General features: G+C 49.1%; 1 protein-coding gene across 3 annotated transcripts; it reads left to right on the plus strand.

The window, feature by feature from the left end:
* Positions 1–356: 356 nt before the first annotated feature.
* LOC120396751 (C-type lectin domain family 2 member L-like) lies at positions 357–24,482 on the plus strand. Of its 3 annotated transcripts, none has more exons than XM_039521798.1 (7): positions 357–518; positions 4,576–4,629; positions 7,514–7,626; positions 15,923–16,006; positions 17,311–17,498; positions 19,351–19,451; positions 23,422–24,482. In XM_039521798.1, exons 1-7 carry the CDS (start codon positions 400–402, stop codon positions 23,525–23,527), a joined length of 765 nt encoding a protein of 254 aa, XP_039377732.1. In that variant the 5' UTR covers positions 357–399; the 3' UTR covers positions 23,528–24,482. The 3 variants fall into 3 exon arrangements, with proteins under 3 accessions (XP_039377732.1, XP_039377737.1, XP_039377748.1); XM_039521803.1 differs by having other exon boundaries at positions 17,314–17,498; XM_039521814.1 differs by lacking the exon at positions 4,576–4,629 and having other exon boundaries at positions 359–518.
* The last annotated feature ends 2,308 nt before the right edge of the window (positions 24,483–26,790 follow it).

The raw sequence follows: 26,790 nt of genomic DNA on the forward strand, positions 1-26,790 counted from the left end.
GCGCCCCGGAGCCGCGGGAGCAGCGGACCTCCCGCGGGCATGACTGCGGAGGGTCCGCTGGTCGCGCAGCTCAGCTGGACCTCCCGCAGCTGCGGGCGGTTCGCTGGTCCGGCGGCTCCGGTTGAGCTGCCGCAGTCATGCCTGCGGGAGGTCCAGCCGAGCCGCGGAACCAGCGAACCGTCCGCAGTCATGCCTGCGGCAGGTCCGGTCGTCCCGGGGCTCCGGTAGACCTCCCGCAGGCATGACTGCGGCAGGTCCACCGGCCCAGCCTGCCGCCCCCCTGGGAAATGGCCGCCCCAGGCGGGTGCTTGCCCCGCTGGGCTCTAGAGCCGCCCCTGACCCCAACCATTAAGCTGTTTTCTGGTGCAGATGCACAGGCTACAGATATCTCCTTAGAAAATGTACCGACCAGGGTCACCAGTATGGAGGCCAGGTTCACCTGGCTATGACTCTGACTGTGACTCTGACTCACAGAACAAGAAACCTCACTGGGCTCTTGGCTGCAAAATCTTCAAACTGTGAGTAGCTCTTCAGGCTGATCAGCCTTAAGGAAAATACTGTACTACCCCGGGAAGGTGGAAATGTTGGAGCCCCATATAGCAGGGGTGGCCAAACTGTGGCTCTTACTGTTAAAGTGTGGCTTGTGGAGCCCCCGCCCATTCTTCATCTTCCAGACTGGGGGTAGTGGAGCTTGAGACCTCTGCCTTGCAGCGGGGTGGTACAATAGGGGCTTCTGCCCATTGAGGAAGCGGGTCTTGGGGCTTCAGCTCTGCGGAGTGCTCCTTCCAGGGCTCGGGGCTTCAGGAGGAGCGGGGCAGAGCTTCAGCCCCAGCCCTGTCAGGGGCCTCCCGCAGGACTGAAGTCCCAACTCCCGGCCCCTGGCAGGTCTGCCCTGGATCTCGAACTTCTGAAGATTGTCGCATGTGGCTCAGAGGGCCAGTAAGTTTGGTCACCCCTGCCAAATACATCTAGTCTGTATCTAGAGCCAGATCCTCAGCTGGTATAAAGGAAGTCAGATGAGCTGTGTCCTCTTATATCAGCTGAGGATCCTGCCCCTGATATCTTATCTCTCTCTCTCTCACTGATTTTTATTATGTTATTTTAATTTTATTTATCTTCATCTTCTCCATGTCATTGTATTGCTATATCTCCTGTTCTTCCTCACCCCATCCTCTCCCTATTTCTTTTTACCCTCACTCTCACCAAGGGGCATAGTAGATTCTCCATCACTGACCATTTTTAAATCAAGGCAGATGTTTTTCTAAAGGATCTGTTCCAGGGATGATTCTAGGAAGTTCTTTGGCCTGTGTTATACAGGAGATCAGACTGCTACAGAATCAGAATGGTCCCTTTTGGCCTGGAAATCTGTGAATCACATATTTAACATCTACCAGTGAGATTGTCCTTGATCTGAGAGGGGAGCATGTCTTCTGTTAAGCACCTCGCATACTTCTGAGTGCTAAAGAGAAATAAGTAACAATAATAATGAATGTTGGAATCATTAACAGTATTTAAACGCCAGGTCACAGTACAGCTGGAACACTTGCCCAGCTGTGTCTCACACAATACTGTAGGGCAGGGGTAGGCAACCTATGGCACGTGTGCCGAAGGCGGCACATGAGCTGATTTTCAGTGGCACGCACAGTGCCCGGGCCCTGGCCAATGGTCCAGGGGGCTCTGTGTTTGAATTTAATTTTAAATTAAGCTTCTTAAACATTTAAAAAACCTTATTTACTTTACATACAACAATAGTTTAGTTATATATTATAGACTTCTAAAAGAGATCTTCTAAAAATGTTAAAATGTATTACTGGCACACGAAACCTTAAATCAGACTGAATAAATGAAGACTTGGCACACCACTTCCAAAAGGTTGCTGGCCTCTGCTGTAGGGGAACTGCTTTCCAGATGCTAGGGCTTTATACACTTTCTCTGTAGCTCTGAGGTTTATCTGTTTTGACACACAGAATCCGATTCTCTGAGGTGCACCCTCAATTCTTAATGGCTTCTTTGGGATGTGGCGATGCTCAGCATCTCACAGGATCTGGCCCTTAATTTGCTGCATCAGATATTTTCAATGTTACTTTCAAATGCTTCTAAGGACACTGACTTTTTAATGGTTCTAAATTCTGCTAACCAGAACAGAGCATCTGCTAGCTAATTCACATTGCATGATTTTATGTCGCAGCCTCCTGCTTCCCATCCCTCTGTTTCATCTGTCATTGTTTAAGGCCCCAATCCTGCCCATGCTTACTTATGTGAGCCAGCCCCATGGAATGCGGTAGGAGTACTCACATGCTTAAAGTTAAATATGTGCATAAACATTTGCAGCCCTGAGGCCTAAGATTTGAAGTTTTTTTGGTGCAGGGATCTTGTTTTCCTTATGTCACTAAAACATCGTGCAGATTTATAGTGTTACAAAACAATAACAATAGGCCCAGGACCAGGAACATATTTTCTTTTACAAATACTAAGAAAAGAGACTGATCATATATATTTGTCCTACTGAACATAAAATATAAAACCAGCACTGAGTACCAGTGATATCTGAGGGACAGACAGTAGCATGAGAGTGAAAATAACCTTTAATATCTTCCTTGCATTTAGAAAAAGAGCTCTTATGGCATAGGGTAGGTTTTGTTTGGGAGGTTGTTTCATAAGTATAATTGATCTCTTACAAATGCAAATCAAGGAGCAGGCTGTGACAGTGGGGATACTGATGATTAGTAACCTTCTAAAATTTAAGAAGTAACATGACAAGATACAGTATCATTATAACCTGTTCCGGGGTGAAAGTAATATTAAACACTTACCAGGATGGGGCCTAGGGTGGAAGGGCTGGGGCTGGGAGTCAGTCTCCCCCAGCCAACCTATCTGCGTGGCCTGGCCCATGCTGCCCAGTGCTCTGGCTGCGATTTAAAAGGGCCCGGGGCTCTGGCCACTGCTACTGTGGCAGCAGCTGGAGCCCTGGGCCCTTTTAAATCACCGGCACCAGGGCAGCTGCCCCTTTTGTCCACCCTCTGTCAGTGGCCTGGGGGGGCAAAAGGGGCAACGGTGTTAAAGTGCTGCCGCAGTGCTTTTACGTCGCTGCCCCTTTGGCCCCCTTCCCCGCCAACAGGGGGTGCAAAATTGTGAGCGACATTAAAGCGCTGTCGGCTGCGTGTGGGCCGGTACCAGCTTCTTACCAGTACCCTGTACTGGCCTGTAACGACCTACTTTCACCCCTGAACCTGATCCAACTCTCACTGCAGTCAATGCAAAGACTCCCAGTGATTTCAATAGGAGTTGGATTGTACTCCAGGATAGTAACACTCATATAGATAGTGGACTAGCATATAACAACCAACCAGAATTTCCAAAAATACCCATCAGTATCAGAAAGTCAACATCTTCACTGAGCTCAGAGCCCAAACCAAAAACTGCTGGAGTCTTCCCATTGAATGCTGTTGGAGCTGGATCAGGACGTAAGTGCCCACTTATGCCTCAAGCATGTTTACAGATCCGTTATCAGGCCAGAAGGGACTGCTGTGATCTAGTCTGTTGCACTTTTGCCCTGCACTAATAATATGCAGCTATTTCTTCTCAGATAAAACATTGGTGGATAACGTTGGTTTCTAAAAATAAATAAATGAATAAAAAGGTTGTGGCTGGAACCTAATTGATTGGACAAGCCAGGGTTCAAAATATTAGAGCATGTGGACCAAATCTGTAAGGTGCTCAGCGCTAAAGTTCATCAAAATGTTTACAATGAAAAGTTTTTCACTGAAAAATGTCCTTCTTTTTCATAGAAAGTGTTCACAAAGACATTTTTGATTTTTTTCATTCTTTTTGGGCTTTTTGAGTGTTTTCTGTTTTTGGCTGTTGGTGAACTATTTTCCTCTTTCTTTGGTCATTTTTGTTTTTAAAATGGCTGAAATCCTGTTTTCTTTTCCTATCATTTTTAATTTTCTTTTGAGAATATGGGAAAAGTTTCAATAGAAAGTTTCATGAAAAAATCAAACCCTTGGGGGGAAATGAAATTTTTGTGAGATTAATTCTTTCCCTTTTTCTGACCAACTCTACTCAGCACCTTCAACTGCAATGACTTTCTATGGGAGCTGAGGACACACAGCAACTTGCACAAAGTACTCAGCACAATGTTAGACTGGGCCATACATACGGGCAGCTCTGCTCTGATGTCCCAGAAGAGTGACTCGTTTTGCGAATACTCAGGCACATTTCAAGGAGAGGAAAACAGGCTATTTCCTAGGTGAACAAAGAGTCTTTCGTGCCTCATTTTACAAGCCTTAATCAACTGAACAAGGAGCACACATATGAGAATGCAAGATGGGGTTCGTGGACTGTGAGACACAAGTTACTTTCAGTCCCTAACAAACCCCTTTCCCTTCGTACATGCAGATCTCTTCTGCCTCTGAAGCTGAGCCCCCAATTCCCATGTGTTCAAGAATCTTTACCAGGTAAATTCCAGGCTCTGAATCCTCCCCCTTCATTTAGTTGAGAGATGCCAGCTTGTTCCTTGTTCCTCTCAGGCTGCTCCAGAGTCTTTAAAAAATCTCCACCCATGTTTTCTTGTAGGTGCCAAGGACACTGGTGCTTCATCCCCCCAGGAGCCTGGAGATGTCTGTTAGCGTGAGTGACACCTCATGGAATGTCTGATATTTCCCTGCCCTGCATTGCTCAGAGGGGCCTGATTCGGTTACCCTGCAGCCTTTTGTGCCAGCAGGTGCAAAGAGGCTGTAAAGCCAAATGGCCAAACCCCCAACCTCCTCCCTACTGTGGACAAAACACAGTAAAGGGCCTCTCTGGCAGGCACAGAGCTGACACTCTCTCTGCAAGTGCCCTCAGTGCAGGGGGCATTACAGGGGTAGAAGAAGATATAGCCAGGGTCATCCTTAGCCCTGGCTATTCCACAACTGACATAGGGCCCATAAGGCCCTTGGGCAGCTAGGCACAAGGGCTAACCAGGGCACAAGGGCTGCACTCAGGGCTAACCAGTGTTGGGGGCTCATCCTGATGTCAGCAAACAGGGGTGGTGTGGGAGTGAAAAAACTCCCCGCTTGCAGTCCATGTACTGGGCTCTGCACGGGAGGAGGGATGAATTCTTTGGCCACTGACAGACTCGGTAGTGTAGCTTCCACTTAAAATACAGGACACTCAGGCAATTTCCATTTATGGCTGTCTTGACTTGTTTCTAGGAGAGGAACTCCCAAAGCATACAGTGCTCCCTCAGGCCCAGGCATCCAGAGGTTAATCCACCCCTCCTCTCTTCTCTAAAGCCCATTAAATATTATTATTCCATGAATATTCAATCTGACTGGTCCAATCTTATCTCAAACCAATAGTTACAGCTTCACCCTCTGCTCTCCCTCCTTTATGGGGGAGGGGGGAGCATTTGAACACCTGGCCTGCAGGGCCTCACTGCTTACTCTGATAACAAGGAGAGGCTGCCTTGACAGGTGCCTGGGATAAAATAATCTGTGAAGCTGAAAGTCCAAGCTCTTGGTTAGCTCAGGGCACCATTATAGGAAGCCCCTTGGGGTTATCATTACTGGTATCAGGCTGAAGAGTCTAATGATTCAGTATTGGAGACATTATGGGGTTTCAGTGTTTTTCTTTTTAAACAAAAGAAAGTGATCAAGCTGAGGCTGCCCTGTGTGCTAGTGGCTGGTGACAGTTGGGAGGATTTCTGTGCATGGTGAATGATTTTGAGTCAGTAACTCCACTGCCCACTGGTTTTGCACAGTCCCATTTAGTGGGGAAATAACCAATTATTTCTCTGTTCTTAGTAACAGGGGAACTTTCTAGATTGTAGCAGATCCAGTCACCTTTAAAGGATTGTTTTTCAGCCTTTAAAGGCACAAAATGCGGAGACAAAGGGTTGGAGAAGGTGTAGTTCCCCAGGCTGTTTATGCTGCACACAGCTTCAGTGTATTGGCTGGTGATTTGGGGCTATTTCACTGAAATCAGTGTATTTTATATGCACCTCTCTATCACCCCCAGTAAATGCCCTAACCTGACCCTGTATGTACCTCAGTCCATGCCTCCTCCAATATCCAGGACAACCCTTAATTCTCCCTTGATCATGCCATCTATCCTCTGCCTCTACAATCCATCCTCACTCTTCTACGGACTTGAGTTCCCTGCCCTGTCCCCTGCTCCAGCTTTCCAAAGAGTCCCCATGTTCTGAGGCCAGGGAGTGCACACAGCTCCTTGCCACCTCTCTATGTTCCCCAGTATATGTCCCTTCTAGTCATCTACATCTACATCCATGCCTCCTCCCAGACTCGTTCTGTGGTCTCCTAGCCTGTCTATGGCTCCCCATCTGTGGCTCAGCTCAGCACCAGCTGCTGCAGCAGCAAAGCCTAAAGTAAACAGCAAGTCAGTTTATATTTACACCCACTTATAGTATTAATCGTTTATGTTGTTCTTCATACACCTTGGCAACACTTTACATCTTTAAACCAGTAACCACTCACAAAACTACTCAAAGCACTTTCTCGCCATGACCAACAAATCAAGAGGTATTTGGGGTTTGTTGTCCAAGCCACTAATAGCATTATACTGTTGCATGTAGATATAGTCCTTTCTCCTGGTACATTTATATAATGGTTTCTGTTTAGTTATTGTTGAGTCTTTGCTGATGCTCTGCGTTTCTCTGATATAAATGCTTCTCTTCCACAAAAGCCACTTGGATTAATCCTCAAACTCCTCTTCTGTTGTATACAGTATCTGATATTGTTCACAGTGGAAATAGCGGGTACTGTACTTGTATGAAAATTTTCCACGTGTATATTTACAGTGCTGCATAAATGTTACATTATTACAGTAATTTGGCATTATGGGCACTAATGAAAACAGAAACGTCCCTCTTTAGGGTTGTACAGCATAAAACAACCCAAAAGTTCACTGCAAAGCAATGGGAAGGGCAGCAAGAATTCCCTCCGTAGCCTAATTCTTATCCCTGCTTCTGTTCCACTGTCTCCCTTGGCTGGAACCCCGAGTACACCGCACAGTACTTGGTCCCAACTTAAGTTGCTCTTTAGGTTCTGAGCAGGGTGAGGCCCTTCCTTTCAGAGCTATCATGCAGCAGATTTCTAATTCTTATTACTATAGTGTGCTTATTGCTTTAGAAAAATGAAAGTGGCTGGTCCCTGCCCCACAAGAGCTTACAATCCAAATTAGACAAACAGAAAAAATTGGGTGGGGGGAGAGGATGTTTGAAATCACTAGAGGTGATGGGGTTGATATAAGTACTTTGGGAGGGCAGTGTTATTTGCTTGGGGGGAAGAGGGTCCTTGGTCTTGTTCTGTCTCAGACTAAGGTCAATTTACACAGCAGGAGCAGATGGCCCTGCACTGGAGGAGCGCAGGGCAGGGGACCTGTAATGCACAGCATATTCTAACTTCTCTGCAGCTCTTTGTTTCTCCGCCCCCAATTACATTTGTGACTCTCCACGATATAGTAACATCACGATTTTAATTAACATGCTTTTCCTGTCTCTTTCACACCTAAGAACTGACCATCTCATTGGGGGACCTCCTCGCCATGCGTCCTGTTCCATTGCCATAGGGAGATGGACCATCAACCCAAGATGGTGTTTATATCCAACTTCAGTTCCGTTTCCAGGTGAGACAACAACACTGAACGTTTACATAAGGTGTCTTGGCTTCAGAGTGCTTCATATACACTCACTGACCAAGCTTCCCAGCTCTTCGAGAGGCAGATCACCATTCCCCCATACACCGGTTGAGAAACTACCGGTGCCGGAGGTGAAGGGCCCATGTCAGAATTTACAGGACCCCAGGGTTTTACAGCTACGATCCCTCCTTTGTGTGCAGAGTTGTGAGAGTAGCTAGGAAGCCCCTTCCCCCAAAGCGCTTGCAGTTGGGATGCGGGACGCAGCCCTGCTCCATGTTTCATATATTTTCACTGTATTTGAATGATCAGTACTCCAGCTTCCCTTATCCACTAGTATCCGCCCCCTGGCCTCTGCCCTGAGGACGCCATGCAGAAGGAGGCAGGAAAGCGGAAACTAGGCTAAATGAGCCGAAGCAGGGGAGACGCAGTAATAGGAGGGGGGTCGCCCCCCGCTTCCCCTGGGTGCCTCCCAGGTAAATATGCCTGCGGGAGCCAACCGCCGGGGTCTGCAGCAGCCGCTTGGGGCCCCCTCTGCTTCTCCGGCCGCAGTGGGGCGGCGCTGGAGGAGGGGACAGTGCTGGAGACAGAGCAATGTCCAATGGCGCGGGGAGGGACCGGGCAAAGGATGGGCTCATCCCCTTGCTGGGAGCAGCTCCAGCGAGTCCAGCACCAGCGGAATGAAGTGGGGGCGGGCGGACCTGTGTGGGCGGGGAGGCGGCTCCTTTGGGGAAGGGCTCAGGCGGATCCCGCACAACCCGCTGTAGCGGCAGGTGAAGAGCCCAGCCCATGCCCTGGAGGTAATGAAGGGGCTAGTGAATGGGCTGCCCCGGCCCGAGCCCAGCCCGGACAGGGAAAATAATCCTGAGCCGTGTGGGAGCAGCAGCCAGGGCTGCCCCGAGAGGATCCTAGCGGGCCAGGGAGCGCGCAGCCCCTGAGACGGGGAATCCCAGTACTCATGGGCGGCGAGTTCTATGGGCCCGTGGGGCCCAGGCCCCACCAATAATCCTAAAGGTGGGCCCAGCTCCAGCAGTGTTTGGGCCCCAGGCCCTGTGCTTTCAGGGGTCCCCGCGCTGCCATGCCGGGCGCTCTCACTGCAGCAGCAGCTCCCGGCAGAGGCTCCAGCAGCGACAGGGCTCACAGCCCATTGGCCGGGAACCCCAGCCAATGGGAGCTGCCGGGGGCGGTGCCAGAGCTGCCTGACCACGCCTCCACAGCAGGGAGGGGGAGCGAGCCACCAGCAGCGTCTGAGCCCTGAGCCGAGCAGCAGCAGGGTCTGTCCCTATCGGACAGACTCAGCCGGTGAGCTCTGGGGGCAGCCTGAGCCAGAGAAACAGCCGGGGAGGGGGGTTTGGTGGGGACAGACAGACACAAAGACACAGCTGGGGGGGCGTTGGTGGGGACAGACAGACACAGCTGGGGGTGGGACAGACAGACACAAAGACACAGCTGGGGGCGTTGGTGGGGACAGACAGACACAGCTGGGGGTGGGGACAGACAGACACACCGCCCCAGCTGGGGGGGCGTTGGTGGGGACAGACAGACACAGCTGGGGTGGGGACAGACAGACACAAAGACACAGCTGGGGGCGTTGGTGGGGACAGACAGACACAGCTGGGGGTGGGGACAGACAGACACAAAGACACAGCTGGGGGCATTGGTGGGGACAGACAGACACAGCTGGGGGTGGGGACAGACAGACACAACGACACCGCTGGGGGGGCGTTGGTGCGGACAGACAGACACAGCTGGGGGGGTGGGGACAGACAGACACAGCTGGGGGGGCGTTGGTGGGGACAGACAGACACAGCTGGGGCGGGGTGGGGACAGACAGACACAAAGACACAGCTGGGGGCGTTGGTGGGGACAGACAGACACAGCTGGGGGGGTGGGGACAGACAGACACAAAGACACAGCTGGGGGGGCGTTGGTGGGGACAGACAGACACAGCTGGGGGTGGGGACAGACAGACACAAAGACACAGCTGGGGGGGCGTTGGTGGGGACCGACAGACACTGCTGGGGGGGGGGGGACAGACAGACACAAAGACACAGCTGGGGGGGCGGTGGTGGGGACAAACAGACACAGCTGGGGGGGAGGGGACAGACAGACACAAAGACACAGCTGGGGGCGTTGGTGGGGACAGACAGACACAGCTGGGGGTGGGGACAGACAGACACAAAGACACAGCTGGGGGCGTTGGTGGGGACAGACAGACACAGCTGGGGTGGGGACAGACAGACACAGTCGGGGGTGGGGACAGCCAGCCAGACACAGCCGGGGTTGTGGGACAGACAGACACAAGGACACAGCCAGGGGTAGTGAGGACAGACAGACGGACACAGCTGGGAGGTTGTGGGGACAGACAGATGGAGCCGTGGGGGGAAAGGAGCAGCAATGGGCACCCCGGGGCTGGTATAAAATACACAGGATGGGGGGAGCTTCCTGAGGGGACTAGAGCAACACCCCCCGCAGAGCAGACCCAGGTTGCAGCTGGCTTTGCCCATCACAGCCCCTGCCCCACAGAGACCCACACAACCTCTGCCCCCTCGAGAGACTCCCAATGACCCCTGTGCCCCTGTCACTCCTCTCCAGAGAGCCCTCCCCTTTGTGCCAGACCACTCCCCTCCTCCACTGCCTCCCCTCCTCCAAAGCTCCCTACAATCTCCCCCTTTGCCTTCCGCCCCCCAGTCCAGCCCATTCCATTGTCCGGGAGGCTCCCAGTCTAGTGGCTATCAGGGCCCACGGGAGCTGCACCTGAGGCAGGGTGCCTACCTGCAGCTGCAGACCTGCCTGGCTGTGCCTCCACAGCACGGGGAGCGGGAGCCACAGGTGAGCAAGCCCTGGTAATCTCACAGGCCCAGTAATTCTCTGGATATTTAATTTCACTAAGGCAAAATGTGTGCAATTTTATGGGTTGAATGATTGAATGACATAATACCCACCTGCCCGCATTGTCCGTCACTAAGTCCAGTAATTTTGTCAAGTGTTTGTTGCACAACATGGTGGTGCCTACCCCTACCTTGTGCTTCAGGGGGTGATGGGGTCCAGGGCAGCCTGTTATAGAACTACCTGATTAGTAATTGGATATGTTGGCTGGCATCTTTTTTTACGTGTTTGCTCCCCCTTATGTTAGAACCTGGCTACACCACTGGGGAGGGGAGCTTCCTAGACCTGTGCAGCTGGGGCTTAGGTGAATTTTGTGATACTGTGCCCCTCCCCAGCTACCACCCTGCAGTCCCCTCTCCTGCACCATGCTGGGCAAGGGGAAGCCCCATCCCCAGTGGCAGCAGGGGAGGCCACACGTGATGGCAACCTCCCCCCTCGGTACCCACCATAGGGGAGGCGAGTGGGCTTTCTGGACCTGAGAGGGACCTAGGAGCATGTGCAGTGAACTGCGGGGGAGAGGAGGGGTCCCTCCCCTGGAGCTTGCTGCTGCCAGGGAGGGTGGAGGGGAGTCCTCTTTGGCCCTAGCCCTGGGGCAGCCTGTCTGCACCCCAAGTTCCTTATCCCCAGCCCTGCCCCAGAGTCCTCACCTGACGGGAAAAACACGCAACTTAAATTTGATGGTCAGTTTAGAGTATAATAGAATATCAGGGTTGGAAGGGGCCTCAGGAGGTCATCTAGTCCAACCTCATGCTCAAAGCAGGATCAAACTCAACTAAATCATCCCAGCCAGGGCTTTGTCAAGCCGGGCCTTAAAAACCTCTAAGGAAGGAGATTCCACCACCTCCCTAGGTAACCCATTCCAGTGTTTCACCACCCTCCTAGTGAAAAAGTTTTTCTTAATATCCAACCTAAACCTCCCCCACTGCAACTTCAGACCATTACTCCTTGTTCTGACCTCTGCTACCACTGAGAACAGTCTAGATCCATCCTCTTTGTAACCCCCTATCAGGTAGTTGAAAGCAGCTATCAAATCCTCCCTCATTCTTCTCTTCTGCAGACTAAACCATCCCAGTTCCTTCAGCCTCTCCTCAGAAGTCATGTGCTCCAACCCCCTAATCATTTTTGTTGCCCTCCACTGGATTTTCCAATTTTTCCACATCCTTCTTGCAATGTGGGGCCCAAACCTGCACGTAGTACTCTAGATGAGGCCTCAACAATGTTCAATAGAGGAGAATGATCATGTCCCTCGATCTGCTGGCAATGCCCCTACTTATACAGCCCAGAATGCTGTTAGCCTTCTTGACAAAGGCCAGAGGAGGGAGTGTTAGTGCCTTTGCGGACTTCTGGGAAGTGCATGGGGTGGAAGGGGATGCTGGGATGCTCTGGAACCACTCCTTCAAAGCCAGTCAGCACTCTGGGGGAGCCTCCTCTCTGAGCAGACTGTCTCCAGGGCAAGAAGCTTACACCTTCCTGGGTCTGACCTCAGAGCATTCAGCATGCCCTTCCACACCATGCACTTTCCGCAGTGAGTCCGCCCAGGCGGGGTCCTGGGGCAGCCAGAGGTCCCTGCACCCCAATTCCACAGTCAGATGTGACTCTCAGCCAGACAGTAAAACAGAAGGTTTATTAGATGACGGGAACACAGTTTAAACAGAGCTTGTTGGTACAGAAAACAGAACCCCTCTGTCAGGTCCATCTTGCGGGGTGGGGAGCCCAGAACCAAGTTCTGAGTCTCTCCCCATTTCCCCAGCCAGCTCCAAACTGACACTCCCTCCTCTGGCCTCTGTGTCTCTTCCGGACAAGGAGGCCACCTGATCTCTTTGTCCCCAACACCTTCAGTTGGCATCTTGCAGGGGAAACTGAGGCACCCACATAGTATTCAGAGAAAATATTAAGAACATTCCCACTTCATCACAACAGGTGCAACAAAATATAATACTGTATATTGAAGTAGGCAAGTGCTGCTTCTGACTTTCCACTTTTAATTGACCCTTGTAATCTTGTGGCACTGACGCGTTGTAGCTTCATTTTATATCAGCTTACAGGGTGGGAGCGGGGGGGGGGGGGGGCACCATTTTGGGCCCCACCAAAAATTATACAAACCTGCCGCCTATGAAAATTACAATGGCTGGTGCCCTGGGTCTGTACTCATGTACATCAGGACAGACACTTCCCCGTGGATTTCCCTGAGGGAGCCAGGCCCCCCTTGAGGGCAGAGGGCCAGAGCCTGCCCGGCCCCACCCTGTTTCTGGGAAATCCCGTGACTGCGATGTAAGGGAAGTCTGGGACCTCCTCCCACCAGGGGGCAGCAGATAAAACCGGCCTTGCCTGCACTACAGAATTAAGGGTATGGCTACCCTATGGCAGCGCCTTGAAGTGCGAGTGTGGTCGGGGGGGCCAGAGCTGGGAGCGAGCTTACAGTGCTGGGGGCCATGCTCCCAGCGCTGGGGCACTGTTTACACTGGCGCTTTACAGCTGTAACTTGCTGCGCTCAGGGGGGTGTTTTTTCACACCCCTGAGAGAGAAAGTTGCGGCGCTGTAAAGCGCCAGTGTAGCCAAGGCCTATGATGACTTAAGTTAAGTCGACCTACAGCCACCACATCCACACTCCTTTGCTTCTTCTGTCTGTGGTGCGTGTCCTCAGCAGGAGTGTGTCTACTCACTGAAGTGGGGCATTGTGAGGCAATCATAGCTGGACTCCCTGACCCTGGGGACAGCCTGAGCTGTGGGCTTGGCATGGGGCTCACACAGCTGGAGTGTGCAGCTAGCAGGTTCCCTGCAACACAGCAGCCGGCCTGCGAGTTTCCAGCTGGAGATAGGATTCTGGGGGCTGACAGGTTCTCCACACTGCAGCAGCAGCCCTGGGAGCCCATCTGCAGGCAGGAAACCTACCAGCAGTGAAATTGACATTGTCAGTTTTATAACTGCTGTTATTTCTCATTTCCTCTCTGGCTCAGGCTGTCAGCCCCTGGGGACAGAGGGCTCCAGCTGTGAGCCCAGCACCGCGCTGACAGCCAGCAGATGATGCAAGTAACACAGTGTCTGCACAGACACTGCATTGCCCTAACTACATCAACCTAAGCACTATGCCTCTCCTGGAGGTGGAGTTATTAAGGTGATGTAGTGGACAACTTACATTGGTGGGAGCTACATTTTAGTGTAGATGCTTACAGGGTTAGGTCGTTGACTTAACTCTGTAGTGTAGACCAGACCACCGCGTCCCTCTGCACATGTTGAGCCGTGCAGCCAATTGCATCGGTCTGTGTAAAAAGGGTCTGTGTAACTATTGCCCAAAGATGCTGCATGTGCTGGGCTGGGTCTGCTGGGATGCTCCACGTCTCCCCACTGTATGAGGCTTCCCATCAGAAAGCCCAATTGGCCATTTCAGGGGCAGCGTGAGGGATGGATAGGAAGTGCTGCCTGGCTCAGACTGCAGGTATAAAACTTCCACACTGTCGTGACAGCAGGAGGAAGTTACACATGTAATGGCCCTTTTCCCACTGTGCTCTGATCTAATGCACTGAGTGGTGCCTTACTTAACGTAACCAGGAGAGCCTAGTGGAGAGAGCCCCATGTAGTTCCATATGTGACCCCTGCTGGAGTTGCTCTGCCTCCCTCCTGCAATGGGCAATACTATACATCTCACAGTCTGTAACTGGTTCCCACAGAATCTCAGCTCAGCTCTGTTTAGCTCAGCTTTGGAAAGATGCTGTGGGACAGATGCCCACCTGCTTTGGGTAGCTCCAGTGACTAGAATGGAGCTACACTGATTTATACTAGCGGATCTGGCTCTGTATCTTTTCCAATCGTAAGCTTAAGGCATTACGTACACTTGCCTTGTTTACTCCTGGGGAAATTCTGTGCCAAAAAATTAAAAATTCTGCGCATAATATTTTAAAATTCTGTAAATTTTATTTGTCAAAATAACACTATATAATCATGCCACTTCCAACTATTTTGGTAATTTATTTAAAAAATACTTGTCAGCAAGGTTGTTTGTAACAATATAGACACACACAAAATTTCCCCCAGGATTAGAGAGTTAAAGAAACTCCTATGACAACCAAGTTCCTTTTTCTCTGCCCCCTGCCCCCCAGAGCCCAGCCTGGTGGCCAGAAACTCACACCCTCTATGCCCCAGAGGCCAGCTGCAAGGCCCCCCATCCCCAACCCAGACACAAACTCCCCCTACCCCCTAGAGCCCAGATGTGCCCCCCACCCCAGCCCAGACACTCACACCCTATCTTCCCCCCCAGCCCAGGGATCCAGAGGGAGAAACAGCCTCATGCTTAGTCCTGGGGTTGCAAGGATTTTCCTGCACGCCCATGCCGCCTGCCTTTGGGGTGTGCTGGGAACCTTCCAGTTCCCTCCCCGAGTCTTGTCTTCTATTTGTGAGCTGAACTCTGCCAGATTCAGTGGCCCCTAATGGTAGCCAACATCTCTGCCGCCCATTTCTGTGGGGGGAAAAAAAGGAAATTCTGTGTGCACAACATTAATTTCTGCAAAATTCTGCAGTGGTGCAGAATTCCCCCAGGAGTACTTGTTGTATAAATGCAAAATAATTATGCCTCTTTGTGCTCTGGGCACAGAGGAACAGCAGAGAACTTTCCAGCCAGAGCAGCAAAGTGTAAAATAGCACAGAAACTGCATGAAGCAGCAGAGAAAAGAGCAAGAAATACCCCCATCTAACACTCATTCTCAACCTTGTTTGTTTTGCACTCTCCCTGGGGGAGCAGTTTCCTGGAAGTACTTGGTCCCCTGTCCACTAGCCCCTTGGGATTTGAAACAGCAAACTACAACAGACAGATAGTTGGGTCCCTCCTGGTAGCAAATAGAGCTCAGTCTCTTGAAGTTGGTGGCAGGGAGTGGGGGAAAGAGAGGGAGTCTTTGTGGGAGGAGATTGGACATTCCAGCAGCAGAAGTTCTGGGCTCAGAGGGCAATAAACAATGTCAGTCCCTAGTTCCCTTACACACATCATGAAACTTTCAATGTCTTATCCATAAGCTCTGCTCCTTAATCTTTTTATTCCTCTCTCTTCTCTCTCAGCTCAGTCCCCTCTCCTCATGTTCCATCTCTCTCTCTGTCGCTATTCTTATGAGTGCTGAGTACTGGCATTGCACACAGTTGTTTGTAGTGGATGTTTAGTCTTTTCTTCTCCTAGTTTCAGTAGCCTTTTGTTGTTTTTTCATTGTGGTTGTTGAATGCAGAAATTTCTACAGCTGGGCTTTGCTAGGTTAACTGTCAACTTTTCCAGATCTCCAGCTCTGCTCCTATCCTTCTTTTCATGTGCTTTGGGACTAGTTTAAAGACCACAACCAGTCATTGCATCCTAAACCCCATTCTAGTACATGGATTTCTTTTAATGTTCTCAAACTTATAATTACATGATTGTTTTCAGGGCTCTGCTCAAATATCTGGCTCTGGAGGTGCACTACAGGGATTCTTGCTGTTGTTATAGTTGTGATCTTGTGTATTCACCTTGGTAAGTATTTAAGTAATTTTAAAATAAAGTATTATTTACCTCTACAGTCAAGAGAACTCCAGATTTTCATATAGAAACCAAAACCAAATTTAGCTTGTTCATAACTCCGATTATCTGAGAGTAGAATAGGTGTTCCTTGAGAGAGACACTTCATTTTAAGACTCAGTTTCAAGACTGGAGAGGTGAAACCAGGGGTGAATGTAACTTAAAGGACTTACTGGTACTCTGGAGTCCTGAGCAGGGGCCGTGGCCTCAGTCAGAAGCGGTAGGGTCTTTAAATTTCCCAGGCTCTTTAAATCAAGATTTAAAGGCCCCGAGCTCAGGGGCAATTTAAAGGGCCCAGGCCTCCCACCGCTGCCACAGTGGAGCCCTGGGCCCTTTAAATCACTGCCCCAGGGCTCTGGCAGCAAGGCTCAGGAAGCGATTTAAAGAGCCTGGGGCTCCGGCTGCTGCAGGGAGCCCTGGGCCCTTTAAATCACCAGCTGGTCTGGTCCGGCACGGCGTACTGGCTCTTGCCGGTATGCTGTACCAGGCGATACCGGCTTACTTTCACCTCTGGATGAAACCCATAGCAGTAGAAATGGCCATATGTAGTCCTGGTTTACATGTGACTTGTGAATGAGCGAACTTGTCTATTTCCAGATTCACGAAAACACTCCTTCAGTTCTCAGGCAGATTTCCGTGGCCCTGACTCTTTAATTTCTGGCCCTGACTCTTTAAAAAAAATGAAAGCTAAATTAATGCAGAAACTGATGAGACTGCCAAAAAATGCTGCTCTGGCATAACAGTCAAGGCTGGCTCAGTCGAACACTGAAATTATCAGAGGTTGGGGAGATTATTTTTTAATTTGGTAATTTGGTCTGTTGCTTTCACAAACTGTCTCGTGGGTATAATTAGACTGTAATCTCTTTAGACCAGGTCTATTTTATGAGGTTGTTCAGCATCTAGCACCGTCTAGGAAACATATAAATAATACAAGTTCATTAAATTTAAATCTCAGCCCAATGTTATATTTGATTTACTGTAATATTTTCAAATGTTCTGAGGTCTTGTCTATAGGGGAGGAGATAACTCAGTGGTTTGGGCATTGGCCTGCTAAACCCAGGGTTATGAGCTCAATCCTTGAGGAGGCCATTTAGGGATCTGGGGCAAAAATCTGTCTGGGGATTGGTCCTGCTTTGAGCAGGGGGTTGGACTAGATGACCTCCTTGATATTCTATCCAGGGCTGAGTTAGATAGCTCCAGGAAGCCTGCTCTGAGAGATCTGACTGGCAGAAATGTGATGGTTTATTGTTGTTTTTTAGCAGTAAATAGCTCACCAGGGAAAGGTTCTTCAGGCTCTCCTCCTCCAGAACCATGCCCTGCCGACTGGCTGTACCACCAAAGGAAATGTTACTACTTATCTGAGACAGAAAAGGACTGGGACTCCAGTCAGAGCTTTTGTTCCTCACACAACAGCTCCCTAACCGTAATTGAAAACCAGCAGGAACTGGTAAGGGAATGACATATGATAGTTTCACCCCCTCCCATCTCCTGGGATCTATGTGATTCCCTTCTCTCTCATTCTGCTCTCTCATCTGAATTGCTGTAAATCCAGTGCAAGGAGTGTGAAAAGGCGCAGTGCACAGAAATACATGAACATAAGAATGGCCATGTTCTGGGTCAGACCAAAGATCCATCTAGCCCAGTATCCTGTCTTCTGACAGTGGCCAGTGCCAGGTGCCCCAGAGGGAATGAATAGAACTCCTCTGGAGCTGCCATCTTCAACCCTGGTAGTTAATGTTTTAGAAGTTGCCCATGGAATGCCTCATTTAACCTTTGGATTGACCAGATTCACAAATGCTGGTGTTTGGGGCGACTGTCTGTGAAAACAATGTCCCATCTTTCTTATCTGTAACCAGACATAAATGCTGTCCGAGTTACCAGGACCCACCAAGGACAACTAGCCTGGATACTTGTGTTAGCCCCAGGTTGAGAGTGAGGTAACAATTCTCTTCCACTGAGATTTGCCATTTCTCTTGAATTTTAAATTTCAGTGCTGGGATGTTAGAAGTGGTCCCACTCCAGCCCAGCTCTGAGATATAGGAAGAGATTCTCTCCTTTCCCTGGTCTGTCCCTTAAATGGAGCTGCAGCAGTACACAGGGCCCAAAAAAGCTCCATAGCCAGCCAGAAGAGAATTGCCTCAGCTGAAGGGAGCACTGCAGAGCCCCCATCCCTAATCTCAGCATAGTGGTCATACTGGGGGCAAAAGGGAAGTCTGCAGAGAACAAGCTGCTCTGTGGGTTCTGGGCAGCTCCATGTTGCAAAGCTGCACAGAACCAACCCAGGAAGGTCTGTTCTGAATTAGAGTAGGCTTTTCAGCTGCACTTAGTTGTGCTAAGGGTCACACTGGCCCTAGCCACCACAGATGTTTGCTTCCCTTTGTCTCCACTCTGTCCAGACTGCACCTGGGTGTGCGGTGGCTCCTAGATGGGCAGTACATACTCCCACCCTACACCTTCACTACAGGAAACTTTGCACTGTACTGAAGCTCCTTATTTTCACTTTCAAGACTCTCTATAATCTGGCTGCTGACTGTATCTCTGCTCTCATTTACTCCTACTTCCCACCTTGCTCTGTATGCTCCTTCCAGTCTTGTTGCCTCACTGCTCCCTTCATCTTCTTCCATGCTTGGTTTGGCACCATCTGTTTTCTTGCTTCCAACGCTTGGAACAATTCCTCTCTCTTCATTCACTTCCCTCTATAAAACCTACTTCATCCAGGAATCCTTCTTCTGGTCTCTATACCAATGATTTCTCCAACCTGCTTTCCTTAAACTGTTATCCACTGTTCTGTTGATGTCACACTGCAGCTGTTCAGCACAGGGACATAACTTATTCTCTATTTTGTACAGTCCTGTGCTCCTGCGTCTATGTGTATACTTAATAATTGTCTATGTTCATCCAGGTTCTTATAGTAGACTCTATACGTCACTACAGTGTCAGAGCGCCTCCATGGCTCAATGTAAATGCTTAATATTAGTCTATGGCAGTCTTTTGAGCAAAGACTTCCAATCAGGCTGAATTTTGGGGTGCTTTTCTTTATGTGAAAGCAGCAAAGAGTCTTGTGGCACCTTATAGACTAACATACGTTTGGGAGCATGAGCTTTCGTGGGTGAATACCCACTTCGTCGGATGCAACTTTATGTGGATATCACAGGATCCACACTTATGATTTTGATGTCAGCTCTCAAGAGGTGAAAGACTGGTACATTAAACCATAGTTGTCTGGGAGAAGGGAAAGATCATCCTTTCATTTTCTAGTCTGGGACAAAGATTGCTCCTTGTGGTTTTTTTTCCTACAGAACTTTATAATGAAAATAACAAAGCAAGATCCGTGGATTGGACTTCACAAGACAGGAGAAGAATTCCATTGGGTAAACAGGACTCCATTGGATAGAAATCTGTAAGTTGATATTGACTTGTATTGCCCTGGATACATGATAACAGAAGGGTTAATGAAGGGTCCCTGGAATAAGCAGAATTTTTGGAATGATCTGAAGGGGACCAAGGAGAGAAGGCCAAGGCAGCAGAAGCAGACAGCATATCTTAAGGTACATCTCCACGGCACACCACTGGTGGCAGTGTGTAGGGTGTGTGTAGCTGCATGCTGCCGGGGAAAATCAGGCTGTGTCCGCCCTGTGGTGGTGTGCAGTCACACACAGCCGTGAAAAGCTCTGGTTGGGGGGTGGCAGTGGAGAAAGGCTTTGGCAGCGGGGACTTGCAGGAGCCTTCCCCACTGCTCCCCCTTTATTAGAGCCTTTCACTTTTGCCAGGGTCTTTCATTATGGCAGGGAATCCCTTTTACTGGAGCTTTTCCCCAGTGCCTTTCCCCACCATTGAATTTTCCTCCTGCTGGAGACTCTCCCTGTGGCAGGGAAAGTCACTGGTAGTGGGACACTGCTAAAGATGGCAGTGTAGACAAGGAAGGAACTGCTTGGGCATGTAGAGAGCTGTGTAGGGTAAGAGTGCAGGTGGAGTTACTTGCCTAAGCAATGCTTCACCATTTGGGAAAAGGGGTAAAAAGTGAGGTGGCAAAATTTGCAGCTGATACAAGACTACTCAAAATAGTTAAGTCCAAAGCAGACTGCAAATAGTTACAAAGGAGTCTCACAAAACTGGGTGAGTAGGCAACAAAATAGCAGATGAAATTCAGTGTTGCTAAATGCAAAGTAATGCACATGGCAAAATATAGTCCCTACTATACATATAAAATGATGGGGTCTAAATGAGCTGTTACCACTCAAGAAAGAGATCTTGGAGTCATTGTGGATAGTTCTCTGGAAACATCCACTCAATGTGCAGTGGCAGTCAAAAAGGCAAACAGAATGTTGGGAATCATTAAAAAAGGGATAGATAATAAGACAGAAAAATATCATGTTGGGCAGCACGTACCTCAGCTGGCTCATCTTTAGCAGTGTAGCATGGCTAAGGCAGGCTCCCTGCCTGCCCTGGCTCCCAGAAGCAGCCAGCATTTCCCTGCGGCCCCTAGGCACAGCTGTGATCAGGAAGGCTCCGCATGCTGCCACTGCCCCAAGCACCGGCTCTGTAGCTCCCATTCGCTAGGAACTGCTGCCAATGGGAGCTGGAGGGGCGGCATCTCAGAGTGCAGGTTATGTTAGAGCACTGCACAGAGCTGACTGGCCGTCCCTGCACCTGGGAGGCAGATGTGTCAGCCGCTTCTAGGAGCCACATGGCGCCAGGGCAGGCAGGGAGCCTGCCTTAGCCCTGCTGCACCGCTAACCAGGAGCTGCCTGAGGTAAGTGCTGCCCAGCTGGAGCCCAAACCCCCACCTGCACCCCAACCCTTGGCCTCAGGTTGGACCTTCTGCACACTAACTCCCTTCCAGAGCCCACACCCTAAACCCCTTCCCCAGCCCTGAGCCCACTCCCGTGCTCCAAAACCCTTGGCCCTAGCCCCAAAACCCTGAACCCCAAACCCCTCATCCCTGGCCCCACCCCAGAGCCTGCACCCCCTCCCACACCCCAACCTCCTGCCCAGCCCTGATACTGGTCCCGGACTTCAACCCTCTTGCCTCCAGTGCGGAGACCCGTCCTCTACTACAAACCCCTCATCCCGGCCCCACCCCAGAGCCCGCTCCCCCAGCTGGAGCCCTCATCCCCTCCTGCATCCCAACCCAGTGAAAGTGAGTGAGGGTGGGGGAGAGTGAGTGTTGGAGGGAGAGGGAGGGAGAGAGTGGGAGGTGGGGCCTCAGAGAAAGGGCAGGCCTTGGGGGAGGGACAGGGTAGGGGCTGGACAAGGGTGTTCAGTTTTGTGCAATTAGAAAGTTGGCAAACCTAACCAACCACCTGATGTTTAATTCTGGAGACTGTTAGTGTGACTGTGTGACTTGATTTCCATTTCTGTGTAACTGCAGGTGAGGAGAAGGGCGAGCTGTTAGGTAGCCAGGTCCCAAGTTCCCTCTGAGCTGCGCGGCTGCGCAGGTGCTCAGGGCTGCGGCGTGGAGAAATGACTCTCCCCCAACCCTGGACCTGCCGTGGTGGGGAGAAGCGCCCCTGCCCCGGCCCCAAGCCAGCTGCGGACCTGCTGCAGCCCCAACCCATCCCCAGATCTGCTGCAGCTGGGGGGGGCAGGCGCCTCTCCCCTGGCCCTGACCTGTCATAGGTGGAGGAGAGGCGCCCACCCCCAACCCAGCTCCGGCTCAGACCTGCTGCAGCCAGGGGAGGGGTGTCCCTCCCCTGGCCCCAACCCTAACCCAGATCGGACCTCCCGTGGTGGGGAGAGGCTCCTTTCCCCCCCGCAGCCCAGGTGCTGCTGTCGGGAGAGAGAGCTGGGAGGAGTCCTCTCTCCCCGCCATAGCCCCATAGCAGGCTGCATCCCAAATCCCGCATCCCCAGCCCCACTGCTGAGCCAGCACCCCGAGCCGGAGCCCTCACTCCCAACCTTCTGCCCTAGCCCTGATCCCCACTCCCACACACTGTACCCTCTCGGCCCCACCCCCGCCACATGACATTTTTTATGTGTACCAATATGGATGATGTCACACATCACCTCCATATTTGTGCACATAACAAAATTAATTCTGCACATGTGTGGGAAAAATGAGAGGGAACACTGGCCAGGACTCAAGCCATAAAGGGCTTTAGTCATAGAGTCAACAGCTAAAATATTACCCAAAAGCAAATAGTGAGCTTTTGGGTAATATCCTAGTAACAAAGGATTGGTGTATTATGGTGTACTGATTTCCATTTCTGCAGCTGTCCTAACTAACATAAAGCATTCATGGGTAGCCCCACAAACAGCTCAATGCATTTATCCAGTCTGGAGGTCACAGGTGTCTGGAGAACTGTGAAAAGGGTCACATCTGAGAAAAATGGGGCACAGCCTACCCAGCTGCAGATGAAAACAATACTTTGAGGTTCTTGAGGTGTGTCAGATTCCCAGTAGCAAATGGGGATCTATAATCACCCCCAGGCTGTAATCCTCTTTGACAAATAGTGACAGATTCCCTCCGTAATGGTGTGGAACCCATCCCCCCAATACCCTGAAGCATCCCAATGCATCCTTCTATTATTGTCTCCATTTTACCCGACTATTAGCCATTTTGCTCACTCTAGTCCCAAGCTCAGCCAGACATTGGAAAAACCAAAGGAGTGTGCACCATTTGGGACACATGAGGAAAGACTTTGTGTAGCATCTGCATATTGATGACATCACATCCCAGACCACCCCCTGTCTCTCTGAGAACCCATACACTTGTGCTGAACAGGAAAAGGAATTCCCCTTAAATGACCCATCTGGGCAGATGAGCAAGCACCCAGAAACACCTCCTTGGGGCTGTCAGACAGGAATGGAGGAATACCCATATATAAATAGCCCAATGTGCTGATTGCAAACCCAGGCTATTCATGTCATAGATCAAAAATGAAAGAAGACGTTGTAAAGGTTAAGGAAAACTTGTGTGGGAGACCTGAACTGGAGAGTTTTTGTGTTCTCAGGATCTGCTTCTGCAGTCACTTGCACTGGTGTAACTCCACTGAAGTCAGTGGAATTGCACCAGTGTAAAAGTAGCATGAGTGAGGAGGAGATTCAGCCCCACAGCTTTTTAAGAAGTGTAACAGTAACTGTGAATTTCCAGATATTTAGTTTGTTACAGAATTCTTGTAAAATGGTATTTGCTGAAATTAGTAGTAACTCCATGTTAATTAAGCTTTCTGTCTGGAAATTAAATACATAAACTCTTTTATATTAAGTAAATGCCCATCTTCCTCTTTGCAATAAATGTCATGTAGGGAATTAGGGTGAAACACTGGGGTCTCTCAAGAGATTGTTTTACCACCAGAGGGTTCCCTTGTTCAGTGGAATTATTTGATGGTAAATTTCAAGGTAACAGTTTCTTTCATTCTCTCTTGCAGGTTGGCAGTAAAGGGTTCTGGAGAATGTGCCTATATTGAATCAGATGGGGTCTCCAGTTCTGGATGCTCATTAACCAGGGGTTGGGTCTGTAAAAAAACCTCTTAGCACTCACTCAGCCAATTAATGTAAGACCCAGGGTTCAATTGTCACAGTTCAGGGCAACTGCACCTGTACTTCCCCTCAGTGACCCAGCAAGGGCACCTAGTCTCAGGCTTGCTGCATCTCTCTCCCTTCTGACTGGGGTATTTCCAAGGCTGCACAGTTCCCTGCCTTTACTGTGTTGTTCCCAGCACAGACAGGTTGCCCGAGGACACCTGCTTGCTTTCTCCTCTGAGACAGTTAGCAGGTGTAATTGCTACAGTTACAAGATACCACACAGCACTTCCTATGACAGCTCACTTTATTCTTACAGTAAAAATCATTACAGAGAAAGCATTAAAACAATAAAAGACACTACACACATGCTACTAAGCTTCCCAGAGTTCACCCTAACATGGATTCTGACAGGAGCAGTTCTTCCATCCCCCTACCCAACGGATTTGGTTACAAGTTCATCACAGCTTCAGCTCAGAACAAGCTCACTAGGGCCAGTCCTTCCAACCCTACCAGAGGTCCTGTCTGTTTTCTGGATCAGGAAGAAGGCCCTGAAGCTGGTTGAAAATCAGGCTATTTATCCAAAAATCTTTTTTGTCTGTTGGTCCCTGGAGAGTCCAGTTTGAACTAGTGGAGGTTCAAACTAGTGATGGTGTCTCTCTGGAGATATTACAACCTGAGTGAATGTGCCTAATTACCAGCTGCTGTTCTCTTATTTATCCTTCCATGGAAACGCATACAATTCCACAGTAATACAGACACAGTTACATCTTAATACAGTGGACCCCAAAGGTATTCACCTATTTCAATAAGGTCTAGCTTAGTTCAATAAAGTTCCTTCAGGATATTGCAGGAACTTGTCAGTCTGTTATATCAACAACATCTTGAAAGCTATAAATGCAATGTAGCCTCAGTACATTTACATACATTTCAAAGCACTAACAACTGTAGATTAGCAAAATTTCTTCCCCAAACACTAACCCACAACCACCCCACCGGGGTTCAGAAAAGAAGGAGAAAGATCTATTTGCCATGAACTGAGAACTCAGCCACTGGTTTGCTGCGAATGCTGCTTGTCAGTTTCATCTCATCTCATTGATTCCTTGTGCTCTCCACTTCCCCCAATCTCTTTGGTGTATCCACCTGTTGTTTCTCATCCTATAGTGAGGGTATGTCTACACTGCAAGCAGAAGTGTGACTGCAGCACGTGTAGACATACCCGAGTTAGCTTTGATCTAGCTAGCTCAAATTACAATAGCAATGCAGCCACAGCAGCATGGGCTGTACAATCCTGTTGGGGACCTTGGGTATGCAGTTTAGCTGCTAGCCTGTACTGCTACAGCTTCAGTGCTATTGTTATACAACCTAGTTAGATCAAAGCTACCTCAAGTATGTCTATGCTTGCTGCAGTCTCATTTCTGATTGCAATGTGCCCTTAGAGTCTAAGCTCCTTGGCTAGCTAGATCAAACCATCTTTTTGTCATGTTTGTGCAATGCCTACTACAATGGGGCCATTATCTTTAGGCATTATTGCAATACAAATAATTAATACTACTACTGAGAGTCACTTTCCAACCAGAGGATGTGATTCAAATAATTCCTGAGACCACATAAGTTTGTAGCACAAGATTTGGTTCAGGGGCATCTACTAGGGTCACTTTCACACCCAAAGAACATGTGCTGGGGAAACAGTTGAAAGGGCTATTCCAGTCCAGCAGTAAAGTTTAAGGTAGGCAGGGCAAGTTCCTATCCAGCTGTGAGCTAGGTAGGAATGGAATCTTAGGTTTCTGAGTGAGGGCATGTCTATGCTATGGGTGCTACAGTGGCAGCTCTCCAGCTATGCTGCTGGATCACCATAGAGTAGAGGCTTCCTACATTGACAGAAGCAGTTTTTCCATTGACATAGGTAATCTGCCTGCCCTAGCAGTGGTAGCTGGAAGAATTAGGTAATAATTGGAGATATACCAATCTCCTAGAACTGGAAGGGACCTTGAAAGGTCATCAAGTCCAGCCCCCAGCCTTCACTAGCCGGACCAATTTTTGCCCCAGATCCCTAAGTGGCCTTCTCAAGGATTGAACTCACAACCCTGGCTTTAGCAGGCCAATGGTCAAACCACTGAGCTATCCCTCCCCCCAAACACAGGGGTAGGTCTTCCCAAACACAGGGGTAGGTCGGTTTACCTATTGCGCTCAGAAGTGTGACTGATCTAAATGTTAAGTGTAGATCACGGTTCAGTATATGAATCTACTAATTACTCTGTTGGGACCCTTCTAAGACTAGTGAGGGATAAATGAGAGTAAGGTGGCTGTCAGACATTGATCACTGTGATTGAGTTTATATGGCCAGCCAGTTGAGTCTAGCTGCTGAGGATGATTAATGCTTAGGGTAAGAAACCATTCCAAATCAACTGTCTGCAGTTGGGAAGGATCAGGAGTCTAAGAAGACTGAAAGCCCTCAGCTTTCATTTTAAAAATAATTTTCCTTTGATGAGCAATGGCAATAAAACCAACACAGAACCCCACTGACAGTTTGTATGCAGCCATCAGCGAGTGCCAGTTGGTTAGCGAAAAGAGGATCTCTTCATTTTCTCATGGGTGTAAAATTAGGCCTTGTTTTACAAATTATTTATAGTATTTACACTGCTAATTTCCCCCATAAGGTTCTGTTGTTACTATTCTCTTTACCTTGTATATATTTTTTCAATGTATTTTTCTTTGTTTATTTTATTTTCTTTGTTTATATGTATAACGTCAGCTGTATGTCATTACAATGACAGGACAATATAAATGTTCTGGAGTTTATGATTTCAATACCTTTAGTGAGTTAAAGTTATAAAAAACATTTTTTAAATATAAAAAGTCTAATAATTTGTAGATTTAATAATAAGTACAAGCAGATTTTTTTTATCCTTTGGACACACATACCTCTCTGAAGGGAAAAGTAGTGCAGCTGTGTTGAAAGTTTTTCTGAGGAATACCTCTACAGCAAATAAATATTCCATGTATGTGTGAACATGTGTTTTGTGTAATTAATTAATTAAAATTCTCAAATTTTCAGATTATTGGATGATACTATTCTATCATTATTTTTATGTCTAACTTAGTTGTTCCCCCATGTGTTGCCATGAAAATTCAGAAACACATCTAACTCAAAGTATTAAAGTGTATTACAAAACATATTTATGGTAACATGATTAGGGGGCATAGTAGAATTTACTTCTGTTTATTCATGTGGCAGAGTTTTCAAAATATTGGCATTTTACCACCATACTTTT

Source organism: Mauremys reevesii, linkage group 1 (genome assembly GCF_016161935.1).
Source record: "Mauremys reevesii isolate NIE-2019 linkage group 1, ASM1616193v1, whole genome shotgun sequence".
Lineage (NCBI taxonomy): Eukaryota > Metazoa > Chordata > Testudines > Geoemydidae > Mauremys > Mauremys reevesii.